Source organism: Octopus sinensis, unplaced genomic scaffold (assembly GCF_006345805.1).
Source record: "Octopus sinensis unplaced genomic scaffold, ASM634580v1 Contig18646_ERROPOS355361, whole genome shotgun sequence".
NCBI classification, from domain to species: Eukaryota; Metazoa; Mollusca; class Cephalopoda; order Octopoda; family Octopodidae; genus Octopus; species Octopus sinensis.
Genome location: NW_021835960.1, coordinates 156,618 through 178,918, shown reverse-complemented (window position 1 = coordinate 178,918; position 22,301 = coordinate 156,618). Strand labels below are relative to the sequence as shown.

Below are 22,301 nucleotides of genomic sequence, written 5' to 3'. Positions count from 1 at the left end.
CTAAATCCTCAGTGGGGGCTGCCAGGGCACTGCAGATGATTCTCTGACAATGCAAGATCTGGCATAGTCAAAGCCAATGAACACAGGAGTAGTGCCGAGCTTGATTTTGAAGGTACACTCACTGTTTTATACAGAAATGTAGCAGGAGTAGGAGTGAATGGGTAGTGAGAGAAAAAAAAGTATTAGCTGGAAGTATCAGTAGATACCCTAGAGAGGAGAAAATTTTAAGGTTGGCACTCAATACAATTGGTTTAATCGAACCAAGTATTTAGAACTGACAGAACACACTGGTCCCCAAATAATTATTTGTTTTTCCTGTTGTAGAATCAAATTCTTAGGATTTCTGTGTTTCTATAATAGATTCTTTGTCAATTTTGATAAAAATTAGCAATTTGATATGATGAATAGAGAGTCTGAATGTATATGCTAAATATACACTTTGTTGGAAATGAGTTGTCTATGTGTATGTGTTTGTGTGTAAGTAGGTTGGTTGGTTGATTGATTGGCAGGAATAGAAGTATCCTTATGGCCATTATATTATGTATAAAAATAATTTTAAATATGTGTGTGTGTGCATATATGTAAGAAGAAGGGAGAGGGATATATATGTACATATATATATATATATATATATATATATATATATATATATATATATATATATATATACATATACATACATATATAGATGGATGGATATGTGGATGGATTGATGGATAGAGAGAAAGAATATGAAAGTAAATGGAAAAGATATTTGTATGAAAGTGTCGATGCATGGGAGAGAAGAGCTGCAGTTTCTTTCACATTACATGTTTGTCACAGGGAAAGGCTGAAAAGAAGCCAGTGAGAAACTGTAAAAATCTTCTAGAAATAATAAAAATATGGGTGCAAGTTGGAGGTCAATGTAACTTCTAGAAAAATCCTCATATCTTCAGTTGATCATCATAACTACCAATGATTATTACCTTCATTATTTCATCAAATATCTCACAGTTATGAAAGTTTATTCTTTACTTTTAGGGGTGTTTGATTTTTTACTTTTATAGTTACGGTAATAAAAAATAGATAATGGATAATAATAAAAAAAAAAATGCAGCTAGAAAAATATAATTTTCTGATAGCAAATGATATTTTTTTTTATTTAAGGGTGTTTTCAGGGGACATTGCAGGGTTTGAAATATTTCAATAAAAAGAAACAAAATATGTGTCAGAAATTAAGGTAAGAGCAAGGGAAAAGACTGCAATAGAGTAGAATTATAAGTGATAGAGATGAAGTGAAAATAGATCTGTAAATTTGCTGGATAAAATTTATAAAAATTGGACTCAGATGTAGAAAATGCAGTCAGCTTAGAAAAAGAGGAATAAAAATAGTTAAAAAGAATGATTAATCTCTGAATCCCATCCCATTAAAAAAATTAAATTATAAGATATCGGAAAAAGCAACCCAAGTTTTAAAGCAATTTCCCTTTAATAATTTTTCTTTCATTTCTCTTTTTTTTTTCTCTCCCTGTGAAATTTTAAGTTAAATATATTTATTGCCTACTTTTGCTTGGGATTTTTTCTTTAAATATAAAAATTAGACAAAGAAAATATGTAGTCCATTTGATTATTTTAATCTGTACAAAATCCTAACCATTTCTTCAAGATAATTCTTTCACTTTTTCATTCTGAAAGAAAAAAATAGCAAAAGAGAGGAAAGAGTTTCTTTCTCATTTTGCTATACATTTCACTCTAGGATAGACAGCACTCTAAAAATGCTTTCATGTTTAATAGCTTGTTGCCTAGAAACAATTCTCAGTTTGTTGCGTAGTAACAATGCCTAATTCTTAAATCTAGATGGTAGCTAAGATTTTCTTTAACTCCTTGTTGATTTCATCAAAATGAGGTCGAGCTTCTGGATCATACTTCCAGCACCGGTGCATCAGTTCATATATTTCCTCAGGGGTTCCTTGAGGTGCTGGCATACGGTAGCCTAACGTAGAAATAGAAAAAAAAAACACATGAACATGCTTAGAATGAAAAGTTACAAGTCAGTAAAATCAAACCAGTTACGACTTCATGAAGTGCATTATTTGGATAAATGCATCATGTTTCTGATAGACAATCTCTAGAAATATTACCGAAAATCTATTGAATCTTGCATATTCTTTTACATTATCAATTTCCCCATGTTTGCATAGGTAAGATATGGAGTGATTATTTTAACAGCTGGATGCTTTTTCAATTAACAACTGCTATTAGTCTTGCATACAATTAATATGAAAGAGAGAGAGAGAAATTCAAGTGATCTGACCAACAGGATATCAGAAAGCAAGTGAACAAGGCAATGGTTTGTATTTAATCATTGTCATCAATCAGTACCCATGTAACATTTAATTTACACTAGTAAGATGTATAGTCTAGTGGTCCAGGTATTCAGCTCTGATGATAAGGCTGTATGTTCAATTCCAGGAATGATACCAGATTGCACAAGGTACTTCCTTTCACATTGCTTCTGTTTACTTAGCAGTAATGATTACCAACTGGGTGTTGGTATAGCGTTCTCTTACTCCAGCTGTCACGTCTTAGATGTTCTGCAGAATCAAGGGTGAAGAGGTCAGGAGTATGTCTATGTCTGTGGGATTAAATAGAACCGTAACCATTTAGCATTCACATTATATTATCAAATACAATGCTTTTTTATTCATATTGTTTTAATTTAATCATGCATTATCTTGTAGCTATGGATATTTTGATGAAGTAACTTAATTTTTTGAATGATATTGTAGGGTTAGTAGGAGAGGTCAGATCTGGCCAGTTTGAACATAAAACAGGCAGAAATCTTTGGCTGAATAAAGACCCCCTTCGATCATGAATAACTATGGGATTGCACCTAGAAAGTTCCCCTCTGAGTCATAAGTCTGGGCAAGGTTGTTCAGGGAAGACCAGCAGTCACCCATTCATACCAGTCCCTTCTCTTCATGCCACCAATGTTATCCAAGAGAAAGGCAAAGGCAGATGCAGCTTGGCACCAGGGACGTTGCAACTCATTTCTACAGCTGAGTGCACTGGAGCAACATGAAATAAGTGTCTTGCTCAAGGGCATAACACACTGCTTGGTCTAGGAATCAAATTCACTACCTCATGACTTGGGCTGGATAAGGCAGTTTTAAATGCTAAAGGGTTAAACAAGTAGTGACCAAGCTCACTCATCTGTGATTGGCTGGCTGTACTACTAGCCTAATCAATCCATCAAACTTTAAATTAGTAACACCAAGTAAACACAATATAAGGAGTGTGGGCATATTTACAAAGTCAGAAAACAGCACAGCTCCCATAACTTTCGGAAACATTTTTTTCATGCTGAGAGTTGCTGAGGCATGGAACAAACTGCCGGCATCAGTTGTTAGTTGTCGGAGCACTGCATCCTTCAAAACTTCCATGCTTTCTGAGATTCGCCAACACTACACCTGATTTTCTCCCCTCCATACACACGCAAGCATGTATCTGACTCATACACTGTTCGCTTTCCAGACATTTGTACATTACTGCATACACTTTATACGCACTTTCTGACAAGTTGTGGTGCACCTGGGCACTGTATACAATAATTTCATTATTATTATTATTATATTGATGAATGTTTCCCTTATTTGCAGTGATGACTTATAAGTCTAATCAACATAATTAGTTTATGTAGGATTCTCCACAACCCATTCCACACAATGCATGTTCAGAATTAGAGTCTCAATCTGTTCATTATTTAAACAAATCCAAACTACTTTACTAAACAAAATCAATGTATATTATGCTAAGGAAAAATCTGAAAGGCTACATCACTTGAAGAAAATTCAATACACAAACACTAAAAGCCAATTATATATAAGAGTCTTCACAAATTTTTAGTAACTAGCATCATGATGGAGGCTGACAAATGCTCTGATATCAAACACTACTCATCTTATGTAATAGAACTGAAGATATCGTTTTTAACAGGAAAATGTTAATCTGTTGCGATTTCTACCTTATATACTCAACGTTCTTTAAAGAGAATGCCAAGTGCACATTATGCACTTCATGATGCAAAGGACAGAGGGCATGTCTTGTGTAATAGCTTGACCAAGAGATCTTGCACACACATTCACAGAAGTGGTTGCTCATAGAAAATAAAACTTCATCCTAAAGACTTTTATTACAAATATCACAGTGAAGTGAATGAGTGAAGTTGTGTTAAACCATGTTGGATGTCATTTTAGGATACACAGTCACCAAGGACCGTGTGACTTAAATTTATCTATTTAGGGATTTTAATAAAATTTTAATGGGTTATGTAAAATTGGGCATAAATACATACACTCAATTATTTTATACTAAACAATATGACAAAGACAAAAATATGTAAATATATGTAAATTGCCAGTGTCATATTTAACATCCACTTTTCCACGTTTCCATGGGTCAGACAGAATTTGTGAAACCAGATTTTCTATGGCTGGATGCCCTTCCTGTCACCAACCTTCACTCGTTTCCAAGTAAGGTAATATTTTCCCCCTGGCCAAGCATGTTTTCACTGAAGATTAGAAATGAATGACACTGCTTATATGACAGTGACACTCATTTACAACTATCATGAAGACAAACATGCATACACATATTTGACAGGTATATGTGATAGGCTGCTTTCAGTTTCCCTCGACCAAATTTATTCACAAGGCTTTGGGTGATGTAAGTTTTTGTTCAGCCCAGGACTACAAATAGGTCGGCAGACCAAAAATTTCCATTTGTGATCTGCTTGCTATAGACATGCAATATCCCTAATGAATGCATTATATATGCTTATCTTCTAAGAATATATTCGCTTACATCCAGTTTCATGTGTAAAAGGTTGCATTCATAATTACATGAACAAGAAAGAGCACGTCAAAATCTCACACGCTTATTTTTACCAAGGGGAGAAAATTCTGTAAAATTTAATTTTTCTTTATTGGACAGTTTATGTACATCTACTTGTAGGCAAAAATGACACCCAACTTAACACCATAACTTCATGGTACGCAGGTATAAATTTAACAAAAGGCAAAGACATTAGAAATTACTCATAAACATCAATGCTTTGTAGCGCTCTCTCTCTTTCTCTCCCTGCTAAGGTTGCTACTCAACTGTGAATCTCAAAACAAACGTTTTATTTCATACTAGCACTATGACCCGGCGTTGCCGGGTCATAGTGCTAGTGCATGCATATACAGCTGCGTGCGTGCACACATACACACGAGTACTGTCCAAATCTCCGACCAATCACATACAGCTAGCTGGCATTCAATTGGCGTATCAAGTTTCGGGCATTTTGATTGGGTTTTGGATAGAAAATTCACAAAAAGTCACTTCTATTGATTTTTTTAATGGCTTTGCGGGATGACTGGGGAAATGCAAAGATGTGCATGACCACCCTTGGACGGTTTTGAATGACCATAGAAAGTGCGACCCCTCTAACTGAAAAATTGTGGATTTGTATAAAGGACACACACGCAGACATTTTGCCGTTTATATATAGAGAGATTTTTCATGATCGTAATTTAAAACAAGGCAAACAATAGCTGTCATATTTACCTGCATCTATTCGTTCCTTCGCTTGTGCATTGCTCATACCTTGATAAGGTGTAAGCCCGGAAGAGAAAACCTCCCACATAAGAATGCCAAAACTCCATACATCACACAGTGATGTATATTTTCCTGAAATATAACAAATAATAAAACAATGAAGATAATTTTCTTAAAAGGTGTATGTGTATGCGAATGTCCGTACATATGCATCTTATCTATCCATTCATATGTATATATAAGAATAATATATTTTATATATTTGTTTTCTCTCTTTCATTTGCTTCAGTTATTTGATTGTGGCCATGCTGGGGCACCACCTTGAAGGGTTTTAGTCAAACAAATCGACCACCAGGACTTTTTTTTCGAAAGCCTAGAACTTATTCGATCAACCTCTATTGCTGAACCACTAAGTTACTGGGATGTAAACACACCAACACCGGTTGTCAAGCAGTGGTGGGGGACAAACACAGACACCAAAACACACACACACACATATATATATATATAATATATACGACAGGCTTCTCTCAGTTTCTGTCAACGAAATCCAATTACAAGGCTTTGGCTTTGGTTGGCCTGAGGCTATAGAAGAAGACATTTGCCCAAGGTGCTATGCATTACGTTGTATTCACCAAGCTAAATATACGTTTCATACATTTGAATAATAGCATAATAGGTAAAACAGGAGCACTCCATCAGTTATGACAAAGAGGGTCCCAGCTGATATGATCAATGGAACAGCTTGCTCGTGAAATTAACATGCAAATGGCTGAGCACTCCATGAATACGTGTACCCTTAACATAGTTCTCAGGGAGATTCAGCATGACACAGAGTGTGACAAGGCTGGCCCTTCGAAATACAGGTACTACTCATTTTTGTCAGCTGAGTGGACTGGGGCAACGTGAAATAAAGTGTCTTGCTCGTGGACACAACGTGTCACCAGAAATTGAACTCACGACCTTACAAATGTAAGCCAAATGCCCTAACCAATAGGCTACGTGCCTTTGCATAATATATAATATTAAAACAAAACAGTAATTGTAAGATTGCAATGTTATTATCAGTTTGAATATGCTTTATGCCCATTCGGACTGATAATAACATTGCAATTTACATGCAAGAAAATTACTGGAAAATTTTCATCGAATTCTTCCAAATCATTCTGCTAAAACTCTATTGAAGCCATTTGTGGGGATTTTTTTTTTTTTATCACAGTAACTGGTTACACACCACAAGTTTTAACAGAACCTACTGAAGCAAGCCAGCATTACCACAGGCGATGGCGAGGCCAAGGCATTGGGAAAGCCAAGCTCCCTCACGGGCATCACTTGACACCTCGGTAAGGCGAGCTGTGAACATTGACAAGAACTTTGCGATTAGTGGCCCAGTCCCTCCGAACGTCTCAAATGCCACAGGCTGGAAGAGATAGTTCACTGTCAGGTCCTGATACTTCAGGGTTTCTTCCATTCAGCTACGGAAGCAGTGAACCCTCTCATTATAGAACTGAAATCAAGTAAACAATAGCAAATTGAGAGGGTAATTGAATTAAACTCCTAGATAAATCAACCTTATTCCAGGGATTATATAACAGTTTGGGAATGAAATTAATGATATCCTTAAATTTAAATAAACTTAATTTAATTATGAAATTACCAAATTAAATAATAGACTTATAGCTCATTACTAACAATATCAACAATAATAATAAGAATGGCAGAGGCAGGAATACTAAGGTGAGGGATGATAATAACAGTAAAAAACATACTTAAGGTAACCTGATACTAAGCATTAATACTACTACTTACCATTTAAGGATGGTCTACATCAGCAGAATACTAAAATTCCTTGGACAACTAGCAGAGTTGAAAAGGACATGATCTAGGCTATTTTTTGGAACAATGACAGCACCACATGTATTTTGGCTGGACTTGTATTTAATTTAGATTCTATTTGAACAATGTGGTTGATTCCACCCTGAAGAAGTGGCAACTAACAATAAGTGCACACAAAGATACAAATTTTTTAGTGCGCATTAGTTAATTACTGCAGAAACAGGTGTAGGTGCAGAAAGGAAAAGAAGTAGTTGGTTGCTGAATAAAACTGAATATAAATATCTATTCTCCTTATATATATATATATATATATATATATATATATATATATATATATATACATACATATACATAGATATATGATTTTCAAAATGTAACCACATATGAATCGTTCGCAATCTTCTTCCTCCTTCTTCTTTTCTACTAGGCTTTCCTCTGTTTGAAGAAGAGCATCTGCTCAAAACATTAAACCATCTTTCTTTCCTTCCCTGAGCGTCTGCTAATATTTCACATGTACCACATCCTTGCATTGTTGTTTTTTGTTTGTTCATCTTCTTTTTTTGGATTTACTGTATATATATATATATATATATATATATATATATATGTATATACATATATATTATATCATATTATATTATATTATATTATATATATCATTATCATCATTTTAATCTCCAGTTTTCATACAGAGGAATGACATTTGTTTACAGTTAGCACAAGATGTCAGTACACACACACACACACACACACACAATGGGCTTCTTTCAATTTCTGATGACCGAATCCATTCCACAGGATTTTGATAAGCTATAGTAGAAGAGACTTGTCCAAACAAGTTGCTGCACAGTAGGGCTAAACCCAAGAAAAAATTCTTGACCACACAGCAATGCCTGCACGTGTTTATATAAGTGTGTGTAAACAGATGTCACTTCTACCTCAATTAAAAGCATTCTGTATTTAGTTATCGAAATATTGATAGACCTTATTTTCATTTACATACATAGAGACAACACAATGCAACACAGCTTCAGAAAAAGGAAAAAAAGACTTTCACTGTATAACAATATAGATATATATTCTTTTGGTTGTGTGTGTGTGTGTGTGTGTGTGTTTCTGTATGTCTTTCAACATAGAGACAATGCAATGCATACTTTAAAAGAAAACTTTCACTATAATGACAGGTTGTTGTTGTTGTTGAGAAATTCAGTGAAAGAAAGAGAGAGACTGTGTGTGTTAGTGTGTGTCTATATGTGCGTGAAAGATAGAATTAAACTTTGTTTCAAGAAAAAAAAAAAAGAAAGAACAAGTTGTTGCTGGGAGAGAAAGACAGAGAGAGTGAAAGATACATAGATGAGGTAGACTTGTTACCATAGTAACTAACAAGACTTTCATTATATAACAGTCTACTATTAAAAGAAAGTATGTGCATGATTAACAAATATTTTTACAGGTAGCATAGTGACAGGTAAGAGACTGAGTCCATTACAAATTTAGTCTCATCAGTCATAAAAAAAATTCAGAAGTAGTGGTATACAGAAGATATAAATATAATTTTTACAACATTAAATAAGGCTTGTCTTTCCATAAAAACAGGTTGATTATGTCAGGTATGAAATATACTAAAATGAGAAAGTCAACGTAACTCTCTCTTTTACTTGTTTCAGTCATTTGACTGCGGCCATGCTGGAGTACTGCCTTTAGTTGAGCAAATCACCCCAGCACTTATTCTTTGTATGCCCAGTACTTATCCTATCGGTCTCTTTTGCCGAATTGCTAAGTTACGGGGATGTAAACACACCAGCATCAGTTGTCAAAACGATGTTGGGGGGATAAACACAGACACAAACATATATATACAAATATATGATGGGCTTCTTTCAATTTCCGTCTACCAAATCTACTCACAAGGCTTTGGTTGGCCTGAGGCTATAGTAGAAGACACTTGCCCAAGATGCCATGCAGTGGGACTGAACCCGGAATCATGTGGTTGGTAAGCAAGCTACTTACCACACAGTCACTCATTTCTAACTGATTTCAAATTTTGGCACTCAACCAGCAATTCCAGGGGAGGGGATAAATCAATTACATTGACGCCAGTGTTCAATTAGTACTTATTTTATCAACCCTGAAAGGATGAAAGGCAAAGTGGACCTCAGTGGAATATGAACTCGGAATGTAAAGACAAAAACTTTACTCAGCATTGCTATCGATTATGCCAGCTTCTTACCCTATGATAATATATATAAACTGCTTTCAAATTTTGGCACAAGGCCAGAAATTTCAACGAAAGTGGGCTAAGTTGATTACATCAACCCCAATATTCAAATGGTACTTATTGTATCGACCCTGAGTGAACCTCAGCAAAATTTGAACTCAGAATGTAAAGACAGAAGAAATGCTGCTAAGCATTTTAACTGGTGTGCTAACAATTTTGCCAGCTGATTGCCTTAAGACAAATTAATAGGTTTTTTTCACCTTAAACTGAGCTTAGCCCTTTCCTCACCTTATTTCTGTTGATTTACACAGTCTTTTGTTTCAATCTATTTTGAAAATAATGAAGGATTTAGTAGAATAACCTTGTCACCATTAAACTGGTTGTTAAAACATAAAATTAACATGAAATTTTGATGGAAGGCTTTAATTTAGATCACTTTCAAACTGGAAGTTGGTATCCATAGAATCAGGTGTATATGCAGGAAGGTTGGTATCAAAAGGTTAAAATGTGCAATTATATCATATATATTTCAGGTGATTGTAAGCTATACTTAAAGGTGGACACAACACTTGGTAGATCAAGTAAGATCTAATATAAACTTTAATGAGAAAATAAAGAAAAGAAAATTATTAACCATAATTCAATGCTTCTGGCGCAGTCCATTTGATAGGAATTTGTTTCATTCCATCTGACACAACATACATCTCTTCTTCACGAGACATACCAAAGTCAGAAATCTTTATGACGCTGTTTTCTCCAACAAGACAGTTGCGTGCTGCCAAATCCCTGAAATAAAATAACACAACTTAGCAAGAATCTCTCAAACTCGGTTGCTTTATGTAAAACATAATAATACAATAAGATAAAATTTAATCCTTTCATGACCAGTTATATCTTCTTAATTACTTTTCAAAATAATAAGGAATTTAACACTGAATTTCTTTGTTTCATAAGAATTTTTATCAGAAACTATGTATTGAATCCAATATTGTCATATTTTGTAAAAATTATATTATTTAACTCTATCCAGCCAAAATATTTTCCTGTTTTATGTTTAACTCTTTCGTTACTGTATATATTTTGAGATGCTCTGTGTTTCTTTCAATTACTTTCAATATAACAAAGAATTTGGTAAAATAACTTAGTTATCATTCAGCTAGTGTTAGGAACATAAATTGTGACTAAGGTTTGGTGGAAGATTTCAATTCAAAACTTATGAAAACAAGACATTTGTACTCAGAGCCAGAGCCGGTTTCAGCCAGGTTGGTAATGAAAGGGTTAAACTGGTCAGATTCAGCCTTTCACATCTACTTAGAATGTCACTCTAGAAATATGCAATCACATCATCAAAATCTCAAAGCTATCAGATAATGCATGATTAATCCAAAACATTGTGAATAAATATGCATTACATTTCACAGAATAATCTGAATGCTAAAGGGTTAAGTTTATGATCACAGCTGTTGTTTGTCTATATTCAAGGTTTTTTTTACCTTTCTCCATACCATCTCTGCCTTTTCAATGAATACAAATTTTCAAAATATTTGGATTTAAAAAAAATATACATCATTTGAAATTCTATATCCATTAAAAAAAAGCCATAAAGATGGTGAGGCAAAAAAAAAAGAAGTAGTTGAGGTGGGGGGGGGGGGGCATGGACTACGTTTATAAGCTTTAATAATATGACTCTTTCAAAATATAATAAAATTAATTTTTACTATGCCAGACAAAAGATTAACTCAACAACATAAGCACAAGAATAATCCCCTATGACAGATTTCCACAGTGTCTGTCAACTAAATTTCACCCGGGAGGCTTTATTTGACTAAAGGGCACAAGACACTTATCTATGGGGCTGCACAGAGAGATAGGATCCACAACTTACATGGCAAATTTGTTTAGCAACAAATGAGATTATAGGGCAGTAATGGGAAGAAAATCCTATTTGTCGGATAAAATCAAGAAATGACTTGAATGTGAAAACAACAGATTTTCTGAGACTAAAAATCAAGTTTTAATACATTGTACACAAAAGAAACTCCAATCTATATCTTTCAGAGATCCTTCCATGAAGCAACATTTTTTACTTTTTTCATGAACTCGAGGACTCAGGGCTGTAATTTAATCTAGTATGGTGTTTAACCTTTCTTTACGATATTTCTGTTGAAATACACTGCCTTTTAAAAATAATAATTTTGAAAATACACTATCTTTTGAAAATAATTTTGAAAATACACTGCCTTTTGAAAATAATTTTGAAAATACACTGCCTTTTGAAAATAATTTTGAAAATACACTGCCTTTTGAAAATAATTTTGAAAATTCACAGCCTTTTGAAAATAATTTTGAAAATACACTGCCTTTTGAAAATAATTTTGAAAATACACTATCTTTTAAAAATAATTTTGAAAATACACTGCCTTTTGAAAATAATTTTGAAAATTCACAGCCTTTTTAAAATAATTTTGAAAATACACTGCCTTTTGAAAATAATTTTGAAAATTCACAGCCTTTTGAAAATAATTTTGAAAATACACTGCCTTTTGAAAATAATAAAAAAATTATTAAAATAACTCTGACATTATTTAGCTGGGGTTTGGAACATAAATTAACATGAAATTTCAATGGAAATTTTAATTTAGATTATTTAAAAATGGGAAGTTTGTATCATAGGACGAAGGGTAGTTTCAGGCGGGTTGGTATCTAAAAGTTTAAATGACTAAGATTACAACACTGCTCCTTGAATGGGATGCTGACTCGTCACAGCAGTGGAACTGATTTACAGCTGAACAGGAGCAATGTGAAATGAAGAGTTCTGCTCAAAAACACAATGCAGTGCCCAGTACAGGAATCGAAACTACAATTTTATGATAGTGAGTGCAACACGCCAACTACTAGGCCATGTATGCATGCATTCACCATGAGGTGACATTAATGTATTTTATATTTGTTTTGAATGGCTGAATGGTTGGATAGTGTTAGGCCCAGATTCATTTTGTTGATAAAATAGAAAATTTGTAAAACTGAAAGATAGCAATACCTGTGTATACAGTTTTTACTCTCTAGGTAATTCATTCCACTAGAAGCATTCTCGCACATTAATACAAGTTGATTTCGTGTTTGTTGTCGTCCATTTTTTCGCAAAAATAACAACAACGACCCACCTGACAAAAGACAAAGCAAAAATAATAATTATTAGATAAAGTGACAGTCAGGTAAAAATATAGTTATGGTCACTAATGGAAGTGGACATACTGGATAGGGGGTCAGTAAAATTAATTAAAGTGTAAATATTAAATCTTATTTTTTTAATATTTTAATCAGGTGTGGTTGTGTGGTAAGAAGCTCGCTTCTCAACCACATGCTTCAAGGTTCAGTCCCACTGTGTGACACCTTGGGCAAGTGCCTTCTACTATAGCCTCAAGTCAACCAAAACCTTGTGAGTAGATTTGGTAGATGGAAACTGAAAAGAAGCCCATCATATATGTGTGTGTATTTGTACCAATAACCCCACCACTGCTTGACAACTGGTGTTGGCGTGTTTATGTCCCTGTAAACTAGCAGTTCAGCAAAAGAGATCAATGAAATAAGCACTAGATTTTAAAAAAGTACTAGGGTCGATTCATTCGACTAGAAATTCTTCAAGGCATGGCCACAGTCTAATGACTGAAACAAGTAAAAGTTAAAAGTAAAGATCTGTTATCATTATACTTTAGTAAAAGAGACACACACACACACACACACACACACACAAGCACATGCAGTTCTTGGAAGAATAAGGTTCCATTCTTGTAACACTAATATGCATTATGAATACACACATTTGTATACATATGTCTTCCTTTACTTGTTTCAGTCATTTGACCGTGGCCATGCTGGGGCACTGCCTTGAAGGGTTTTAGTTGAACAAATTGACCCCCAGTACTAATTTTTAAAGTCCGGTGCTTATTCTGTGAGTCCATTTTGCCAAACCACTAAGTTATGAGGATATGGAACCAACAGCAGTTGTCAAACACAGACACACATACATGACTGGCTTCCATATAGTTTCCATCAACCAAAGTCACTCACAAAGTATTGTGACAGCCTGGGCTGATAGTAGAAGACATTTGCTCAAGATGCTGTGAAGTGGGACTGAACCCAAAACCACATGGTTGCAAAGCAAGCTTCTTAATCATACAGCCAATATTTTGTCTTTAAAATTTTTTCATAATAATCCTAAGTGCCTTACCTTCAACATACTCCATGACAATCATGACAGGTTTTCTCTGGGCTGCAATGCCAATGAATTTTACGATATTAGGATGATCGTATTGTTTTAGAATACGTCCTTCTTGCAGGAAGGTTTTTCGTTGTTCCTCGGTTAAACTATCTCGACATGTTTTTACTGCTACCACCTTGTCTTCTGGTTTATATTTACCCTTGTACACTTCACCAAAATTACCCTGAAGGAAGTAAAAAGACAAAAATATTTAACATCATACAAATGTTCTAATTACATACATTTATGTGTTAAAGCACAAACATCAATTTAGAGACATTTATGTCACCTTTTCTATGTAATGCATAGCATAGGTAGTTCCAGTTAACAAATTCAATCATTTAGAAAAGTTCTTCAGATCTCTCAAAATGGGACTTATCATTTAGTGGCCACGTACCAAAGATTAGTTGACTAAAGTCTTTATACAGCTGGTATGCAATAAATAGAAAAGACTTACTCTATAAATTATATGTATTAATCATATTTCTCTATGAATAATCACACTTCAAAGGAGTAGGGTGGAAACCTGTCTATAAACTGAACAGTTGCACAATCTATTGGAGAATTTTTAAGAGATGAATACTTGATGCCAACTACTATATCATATAATCAAGTTAAAATTAATATTTTTAATGCAGTGAGCATTAAAAAAACTATTTAGAAATAATCATACAGTGAGGAAATGACAGTATTATTTAAAGACTTATAATTATTCTAGTATGTATGGGAGACAACTCCAGGCATATTTTGGTCGTATTAGGCCTCCTCAGTAAAACCATAGATTTCATCATATTTGTTGAAGTAGAGAGGAGAAAATCCTTGCAGCCTACAGATTAACTAGAGAGAAGGATGAGTTAATAGAGTAGGGCTCATAGCACCAAATTGAAAATCTGGTGGTTTTTTTTTATCCAAGACAACCCTTACCACTCAACAACTCAGTTCAGCATGCTATAAAACAACTTACTGATGTAAGTAGCAGCAGCACTATAAATTGCTTTCAAATTTTGGCACAAGGCCAGCATGTTTGGGGGGGTAGTGGGTAAGTTGATTACATCGATCCCAGTTATTAACTGGTACTTATTTTATCAAGGAAGAAAGACAGAATCAACCTTGTCAGAATTTGAACTCAGAAAATAAAGCATCCTAACAATTCTGCCAGCTCACTCATCACCTTAAGCAGCACTGTAAATCGACAACAATATTCATTTGTTTCCAGGGCTGTGCTTAATTTTCCTCGTGGGTACAACTTGGAGAGAGGGATGAACTCTGCGAAGTTGAGTTTTCCCCAGGTACACTGTATCAAAACTAAGTCTGTAATATGTCTTTTGCAAGAATGCAATCCCATACCAATGACTGTGTCTGGATTTACTGTCATACTTCAGTTACTTGTCCTCTTGGTGTCTTTGCACTCTCTTACAACACTCAGCAGCCAGATGTTCTGCTCTGCTTGTTGTTTGTTGAGAGAGATAGCTCTATATCTTCATAGAGATGGGAGATTCACCTCTTAGCCAATTTTCCATGTGGTCTAAGCTGTTTTGGTCAAGGGTTTGGAAAGTCATATTCCTTGATTGAACTAATTCAGCCTTTTGACTTCTAATTACCTCAGGAATGGTGTATGTCACGTGAAAAGCTTTAGATGTCAAGCATGGAAGCCTGCAAAATCAGTTTAGCAAAACTTATTTGAAAATACTTTGAAATGTTTCTCAATAGGCATGGCTGTGTGGTAAGAAGCTTGCTTCCCAACCACATGGTTCCGGATTCAGTCTCACTGCGTGGCACCTTGAACAAGTGTTTTCTACTATAGCCTTGAGCCGACCAAAGCCTTGTGAGTGGATTTGGTAGATGGAAACTGAAAGAAGCCTGATGTATCATCAGCATCATTTAACGTCTGCCTTCATAGGAGCTGGCCAGGCAGAAATCTGCACCATACTTCTGTGATTGTTTTGGCAGAATTTTTACAGCTGGATGCCCTTCCTAACACCAACCACCCAGCAGATACATTTATATATACACACACATATATATATATATATATATATATATATATATATATATATATATAGTTAATCCAAACACGAAAACACAGAGAAAACACAACAATGCGAGGACGTGGAACAAATATAGTATTATTGGACTCTCAGGAAGGAAGGGAAGAAGGAGGGTTTTACATTTAGAGCGGAGCTCTTCGTCAGAAACATAGGAAAAGGAAAGATCTAGAGAAGGGAAGATGGAGGAAAAAAATATCGCCAATGGTACACACACGGTCATACATATATATACATATAAGTGTGTGGCTTTGTGTTTGTGTTTGTCCTTCACCACCACTTAACAACCAGTGTTGGTGTGTTTACATCTCTGTAACTTAGTGGTTCAGCAAAAGAGACCAATAGAATAAGTGTAAGGCTTAAAAAAATAGTTCCGTGGTCGGTTAGTTTGACTAAAACTCTTCAAGGTCATGCCCCAGCATGGCCACAGTCAAATGACCAAAACAACTAAAAGATAAAAGATAGAATACTTACATTGCCAATTTTCATATCAAGAAGAATATCATCATTCTTCAATTCCCACGGCTCTCTTAAAATTGGATTTTTCAAAATTGCTTGCGATTTACTTGTAACAGGCTGTCCTTTAGTCATCTGATTATGAATGAGATGCTGGATGGTTGGAAAAGTGGGACCTTCCAAATGCCAACCCTCCTAAAGAAAGAAAAGAAAAAGAAAAAAACGATTTTTGATATCAGCACAAGGCTACAAGGGATCTCTTATTCTATATGTATTTGAAGGTGTAAACAATTTATATCACAGATGATTTATTGGCAGAGAAACTAGCAACAGTATCACTGCTTGTATAGCTCAGTAATTCTTGGAGAAGTGCAAATGTAAGCAAATATAGAAACACATATTACATTTGTACATCCTCATCATTATCATCGTTTAACATCTTTTCCACGTGGGTATGGGTTGGACAGTTCAACGTGAACTGATGAGCAAGAAGGCTGTGCCAAGCTCCAATGTCTACTTTGGCATGGTTTCTACAGTTGAATACCCTTCTTAACAACACACACACATTTATTTCATGGTTCAAATGCAAATACAGGCTTGGTGCCTGGTGCAAATAAAACCATTAAAAGCTGCAATATGAAAGGAGTTCAAAGGATTGAATATACCACATTGTTTGTCATGTGGGTTAACAAAGAACACTTTTGGATTTTAGGCAGAGGGCTCTATTCGAAAAATATATTGCAGTCTCAACTCAATGTCAGTAGAACCGACAATAAGCCTGCAATTTGTTCAGGGAGGTGTGGGGTGGAAGTACAAAGGAAGCATGTTCCAGGACCCTGAAGTGGGTCCAGGACGGGGCAACCATTAAGGATTGGAAATTGGAATGTCACAACTCTAACGGATAAAGAGCAGAAACTAGTAGAGGAGGCCAAACGCTACAGGCAAAATATAGTCAGTGTCTCCTCTTCAAGGTTTTGAAGATATGAAGGGGTGCTGAAAAGTTCTTGGCTTTGGGTAAAAGAAAATACAGGAGGATCAGTTAATTATGATTTCATTGAATATACTCCCCTCTCAGATTCACACACTCATTGCAGTGATTCTTCAGTTTTTCTAAGTCCCGTAAACGAACTCAGAACTTAGGGCCTCCAGCCAGACCTTTCACGACAGCCTTAAAGCAAGGAATTTTTCAGCATCCCTTTATAGTTGTGGTGCCAGCTATATCTGCACAGACAGGAATGAGGATAACCACAAGACACCCAGCTGTTTGTTTATGTTATGGAATAGATTTCACTAAGTGGGAGAGTTTATCTTCGGAAGCTTAGACTAAAAGAAGGTCTGCTATGGCTGTTGCAAATATATGCGCCAAACAGTAAGGCCAAAGCCAAATAGAAATCCTTCCTTGATGAGGTCACTACTGCTTTAGCTGAAGTTAAAACTGAGTCATTTGTCCTACAAGGAAACTTCATTGTACATGTTGGCATCAATCACCAGATATCGAAAGGAATGATTGTGAGAAATGAGGACCCTGAATTCAATGCAAATGAGGAGGACTTAGTAGATTCCTATGCTAGAAATGTGCTCTTCATTATGAACATATTCTTTCAGCACAGTGATATCTGGTGATATCACAGTGATACCTGGTATAAAGATACTTTGGGTCAGAGCTCACTAATAGATTTTGTTATCATCTTTGACTTCTTTGATTCTGTGTTGCAAATTCATGTAAAGAAAGGGACAGAGTAATCAACTGATCACCACCTAGTTGTCTGCAACCCGAGACTATCTACAACAGGGAGAACACATAAAACTGGTACTCCTAGTGAAACATACAGGATAAAGTGGGAAGCCCTAGCAGACAACAGGAACAGAAATAAATATACAGACATTAAATCAGATAAACTGAGAGACCTTCCTGAACAAGCTGAGGATTTCAAAATGGAGTGGAGGTTGTTTTGTTTGGCAATGTCTTCTTTGGCTTTAAAATACTTGGACAAAGGCTGCTCAATGTGACACCAGATGGTAAAAGAACACTTTGGTTTAATCAGGAAGCTTAAAAAATGCTATCCAAGCAAAGAAGGTGGCTTACAAAGCTTGGCTTGGAAACAGGTCTTTCTGTGCAGGTGGTACACTGAAGCAAAAATGTTGCAGTCAAGATAGTAAAAATGTTCAAGGGTAAGTCATGGGAGGACTTTGGAGTTGAGCTGATCTCTGACTTTAGATTGACCAATGATGTATACTGGCAGACCACCCATTGACTTCATAACAAGAAGCCCTCTTCCATACCTGCCATTAAGAACTCAGCAGGGGTCCTTCTCTTTACAGAAATAAACATTCTTGGGAGGTGGAGAATATTTTTCTGATCTTCTAAATCTGATCACAATAAAATTTTGTGGTAGACACAAAAGTGTATCGCTGGACAAAAACTAACTCCACAGAGGTTGAAGTCATAGAGGCCAATTAAAGTGCTCAAATGTGGCAAAGCTGCTGAAAAGGGCTAAATAGAGAAGGTATTCTCTAACTGACCTGTGTATGCCAGGTGGCTTTGATCTCCGGAAAGACACCAAAACAATGGCAATCCAGAGTGATAGACCCAATTTTTAAAAGAGGAGACAAGAGAGAGTGTGCTAATCATAAAGGAATCATCTTGTTGAACCTTTCCAGTAAAATCTACAATAAGTGCCTGGAAAAGAGATGAAGGGAAGTTGGGGAGCACAAGTCTGTTGAAGAAGAGTGTGGCTTCCATCCTGGAAGGAGCACAACCAACAGGATACAGGATACTCATTCTATGGCAGGTGTAACATACACATATGCACACAAATATGTGTGTCTGTGTGGTAATTATATTCTTAAAGGCACATAACTCAGTAGGTAGACATAGCCATCTAATAAACAGTGATTGATGAAATTAATAAAAGTACTGAAGCTGACATTATTGACTGAAACCATTAAAAGTGGTGCTCCAGCATGACTGTACTCCAATGACTAAAAGCCATAAAAGAGTACAAATACAATTAGCCTGCTGCTTTGGTGCTTTTTATTTAGTATCTCACCATTCTTTTGCAGAGTAGGATTAATTAGCACAGATAACTAATGTAGTGTTATGGATGCTACTTCAGATAACAAACAATCCAAGTCAGCAAAGAAATATATTTTTGTGTTTGTTCTTTTAAAGATTTACAAACTTCCATTTGTTAGTGTCGATAGAATTCCTCAACTAATCTAAGATGAATAAAAAAAAAATCAAATAAAAAAAAAAATCATGGCTTCCCTGTCTAATTCTAAGAGCTTGTTCAGTTGTCAAAGAACAGTTTTATCTCAACACATTCCTCCTTTTTGTTTTATCTCAAGTAAGCATCGTTTTCTTCTCAATGCTCATTGTCTGAAGAGAATTTATCCAAAACAGCAAGAATAAAGAAATTATTATGCATTTTATTTGCAGCAGCAACTGCAGATTTCTTCACTAACATCAACATTATCTTCATTGTTGCAATATAAAAAGTTGCAGTTATAATCCTTTCATCAATTTAAATGAGGCTTACATCATCGGCAGCCACAGCAGGAGTGGTACTTGAAGATATAAGGGACATAACATACATTCTATTGTCCCACTAGCACTAGGGAGGCTTTCTGTAGTAGAATGTACAGACTTTCCTTTATCCTCAACCAATTTTTATTCACAGTTATTGCACTCCAAGATGCTCTGCTTGCAATGTGGCATGCATAGTCAATGTCTACTTTGTTCATTCCAGTTTTTGGTAGGGTGGAGACATGTTTCTTATTTCTTTATTGCCCACAAGGGGCTAAACACAGAGGGGACAGACAAGGACAGACAAAGGGATTAAGTTGATTATATCGACCCCAGTGCGTAACTGGTACTTAATTTATCGACCCCGAAAGGATGAAAGGCAAAGCCGACCTCGGCGGAATTTGAACTCAGAACGTAAAGGCAGATGAAATACTGATAAGTATTTCGCCCAGTGTGCTAACGTTTCTGCCAGCTTGCCGCCTTCTGGGTGGGGACATGTTTCTAATGGTAGGATGCCTTTCCAGTGACCAACTACTTTACAATGTTATCTCAGTGCATTTTAACATAGCACCAGCACTGGAGAAATTACTGTAATTAGACTGAAGGGTCCCGCTACCCCATATCAATACTACATAAGCAATGCAGCTTACAGAACACCTGTTTTTTTAAATTCAATTCTTTCTTTTTTACTGTGGTTTTTAATGACTGAATGTCCTTCCTACCACCAGCCAATTTACAATGCAAGTAAAGTGTTTAAATAAATATTCATTATAAAAATTTTGATTCGTAACACACACACACACACACCTTTTTATTTAGTCATTAGAATAATTTTAGTATCAAAGCAACAATGGTTAACATTAAGGATTAATATTCAATTAGAACAGATGAAGACATACCTCTTTTGTTTGAATAATGAAATGTCTATGACCATTCCAGTAAACAGAAAGTACATACAAAACTTCATTTGTTTTCTTGTTCTTACTTTCACGAACTAAGAAATCCCCATCAGTGACTAAAAGACGCTGTACTTCTTCTCGAGGAAGAACTCCATGAAACCATTCTTCATCTTCTAATCTTTGGCTGACTGGTGCAGTCTGGACAGAAAAGATTAAAATTTCATATTACACCAATATATTGGCAAAGCCTCGGTAGAAAACGGTGTTGAACATCACAAAATATCAATTGAATACTGATACAACTTTGGTGGGGAATAGTATAAAATTATAGACATTTGAACACAGGTCTATCTCTGTATTAATGTTGTCTGTGATATTAGATTGTTCTGTTGTCTCTTGGAAGAGACAGAGTACAGTATAATATCACTGACTTCATTAGTACACAGGTAGGGTCATGGTATAGATGTGGAAATATTTCACAGACATTATTAGTATACTTGTCGTCTTGAGAAAGACAAAGGTTCAGTACAATATTACAGACAACAATAGTGCACATGTAGAGTGTTAGTAGAGACACAGAACAGACAACACCTGTATACAAGTAGAGTCTTGGTAGTGATGTGGAACAGTACAATATCAAAGACAACATTAGTACACAGGTAAAGCATTAGTAAAATCACACAACAGTACAATGTCACAGACAATGATAGCACACAGGTAGAGTATTGGTGGAGGCCTTTTGCTTTATATCCATTCTGTGCTGAACTGCCCTTGAATGATTCCAGTAGTGTATTGGTTTTTCTATGAGAATAAGTTGCCAGCCCTTTGTTGCATCCTTCTTTTCTGGAGAAAGGGACACTGTTAGTAGTCCCCTACAGTCCATATGGTACAGTGTAAGTGATTCTGATAAACAAATAGAGGAGAATCGAATCCAGGTCTTGAGTGTGGCTGTATCAACCCCAATACTCAACAAGTAAAGGCGAAGAACAGGAGGATAAACAACAGTGCAATATCTGAGACAATTTTAGTACACAGGTAGAGTGTTGGTAGAACTACATAGGCACAGAACGACAATGTTGCATAGAACAACCTAGGCATAGAACTACAACATCACAAATAACATTAGTAGACAGAGTTTGGGGATATACTTAAAGTAGTATATCACAGACATTAAGTAGTCGGGAAAAATGTATGTAGAGACATTGAACAGTAAAAACTATGACAGACAACATAGTTATAACACGTAGAGTAAGGATATAGACAGTAAAGTACAATATCACAGATAATAATATACAAAGTGTTGGTAGAGACAATATCACAGGCAACACAATTCTACAGATAGAGTATTTGTAGAGACATAGATCTACAATATCACAGGTATTGTAGAGACATAGGTTAGATGTTGGTAGTGACACAGAAGAACACATTATAACACAAAGTGTTAGTAGAGACACAGAACTACAATATATAAATATACATTACT

At 35.5% G+C, this 22,301-nt stretch overlaps 1 protein-coding gene across 5 annotated transcripts in view; it reads right to left on the bottom strand.

Annotated features, from left to right (window-relative positions):
- Positions 1-1,466: 1,466 nt before the first annotated feature.
- The window catches only part of LOC115231488 (tyrosine-protein kinase Fer-like), a 63,793-nt gene continuing 42,958 nt past the window's right edge, over positions 1,467-22,301 (bottom strand). For all 5 annotated transcript variants that reach the window (XM_029801503.2, XM_029801506.2, XM_029801507.2 and 2 more), the window contains 7 exons: positions 20,819-21,016; positions 16,412-16,588; positions 13,863-14,076; positions 12,672-12,795; positions 10,266-10,417; positions 5,587-5,709; positions 1,467-1,972 (listed from right to left, as the gene is read on the bottom strand). In XM_029801503.2, the coding sequence (XP_029657363.2) occupies positions 1,833-1,972; positions 5,587-5,709; positions 10,266-10,417; positions 12,672-12,795; positions 13,863-14,076; positions 16,412-16,588; positions 20,819-21,016 (1,128 nt within the window). In that variant the 3' untranslated portion in view covers positions 1,467-1,832. The remainder of the gene's footprint in view (positions 1,973-5,586; positions 5,710-10,265; positions 10,418-12,671; positions 12,796-13,862; positions 14,077-16,411; positions 16,589-20,818; positions 21,017-22,301) is intronic.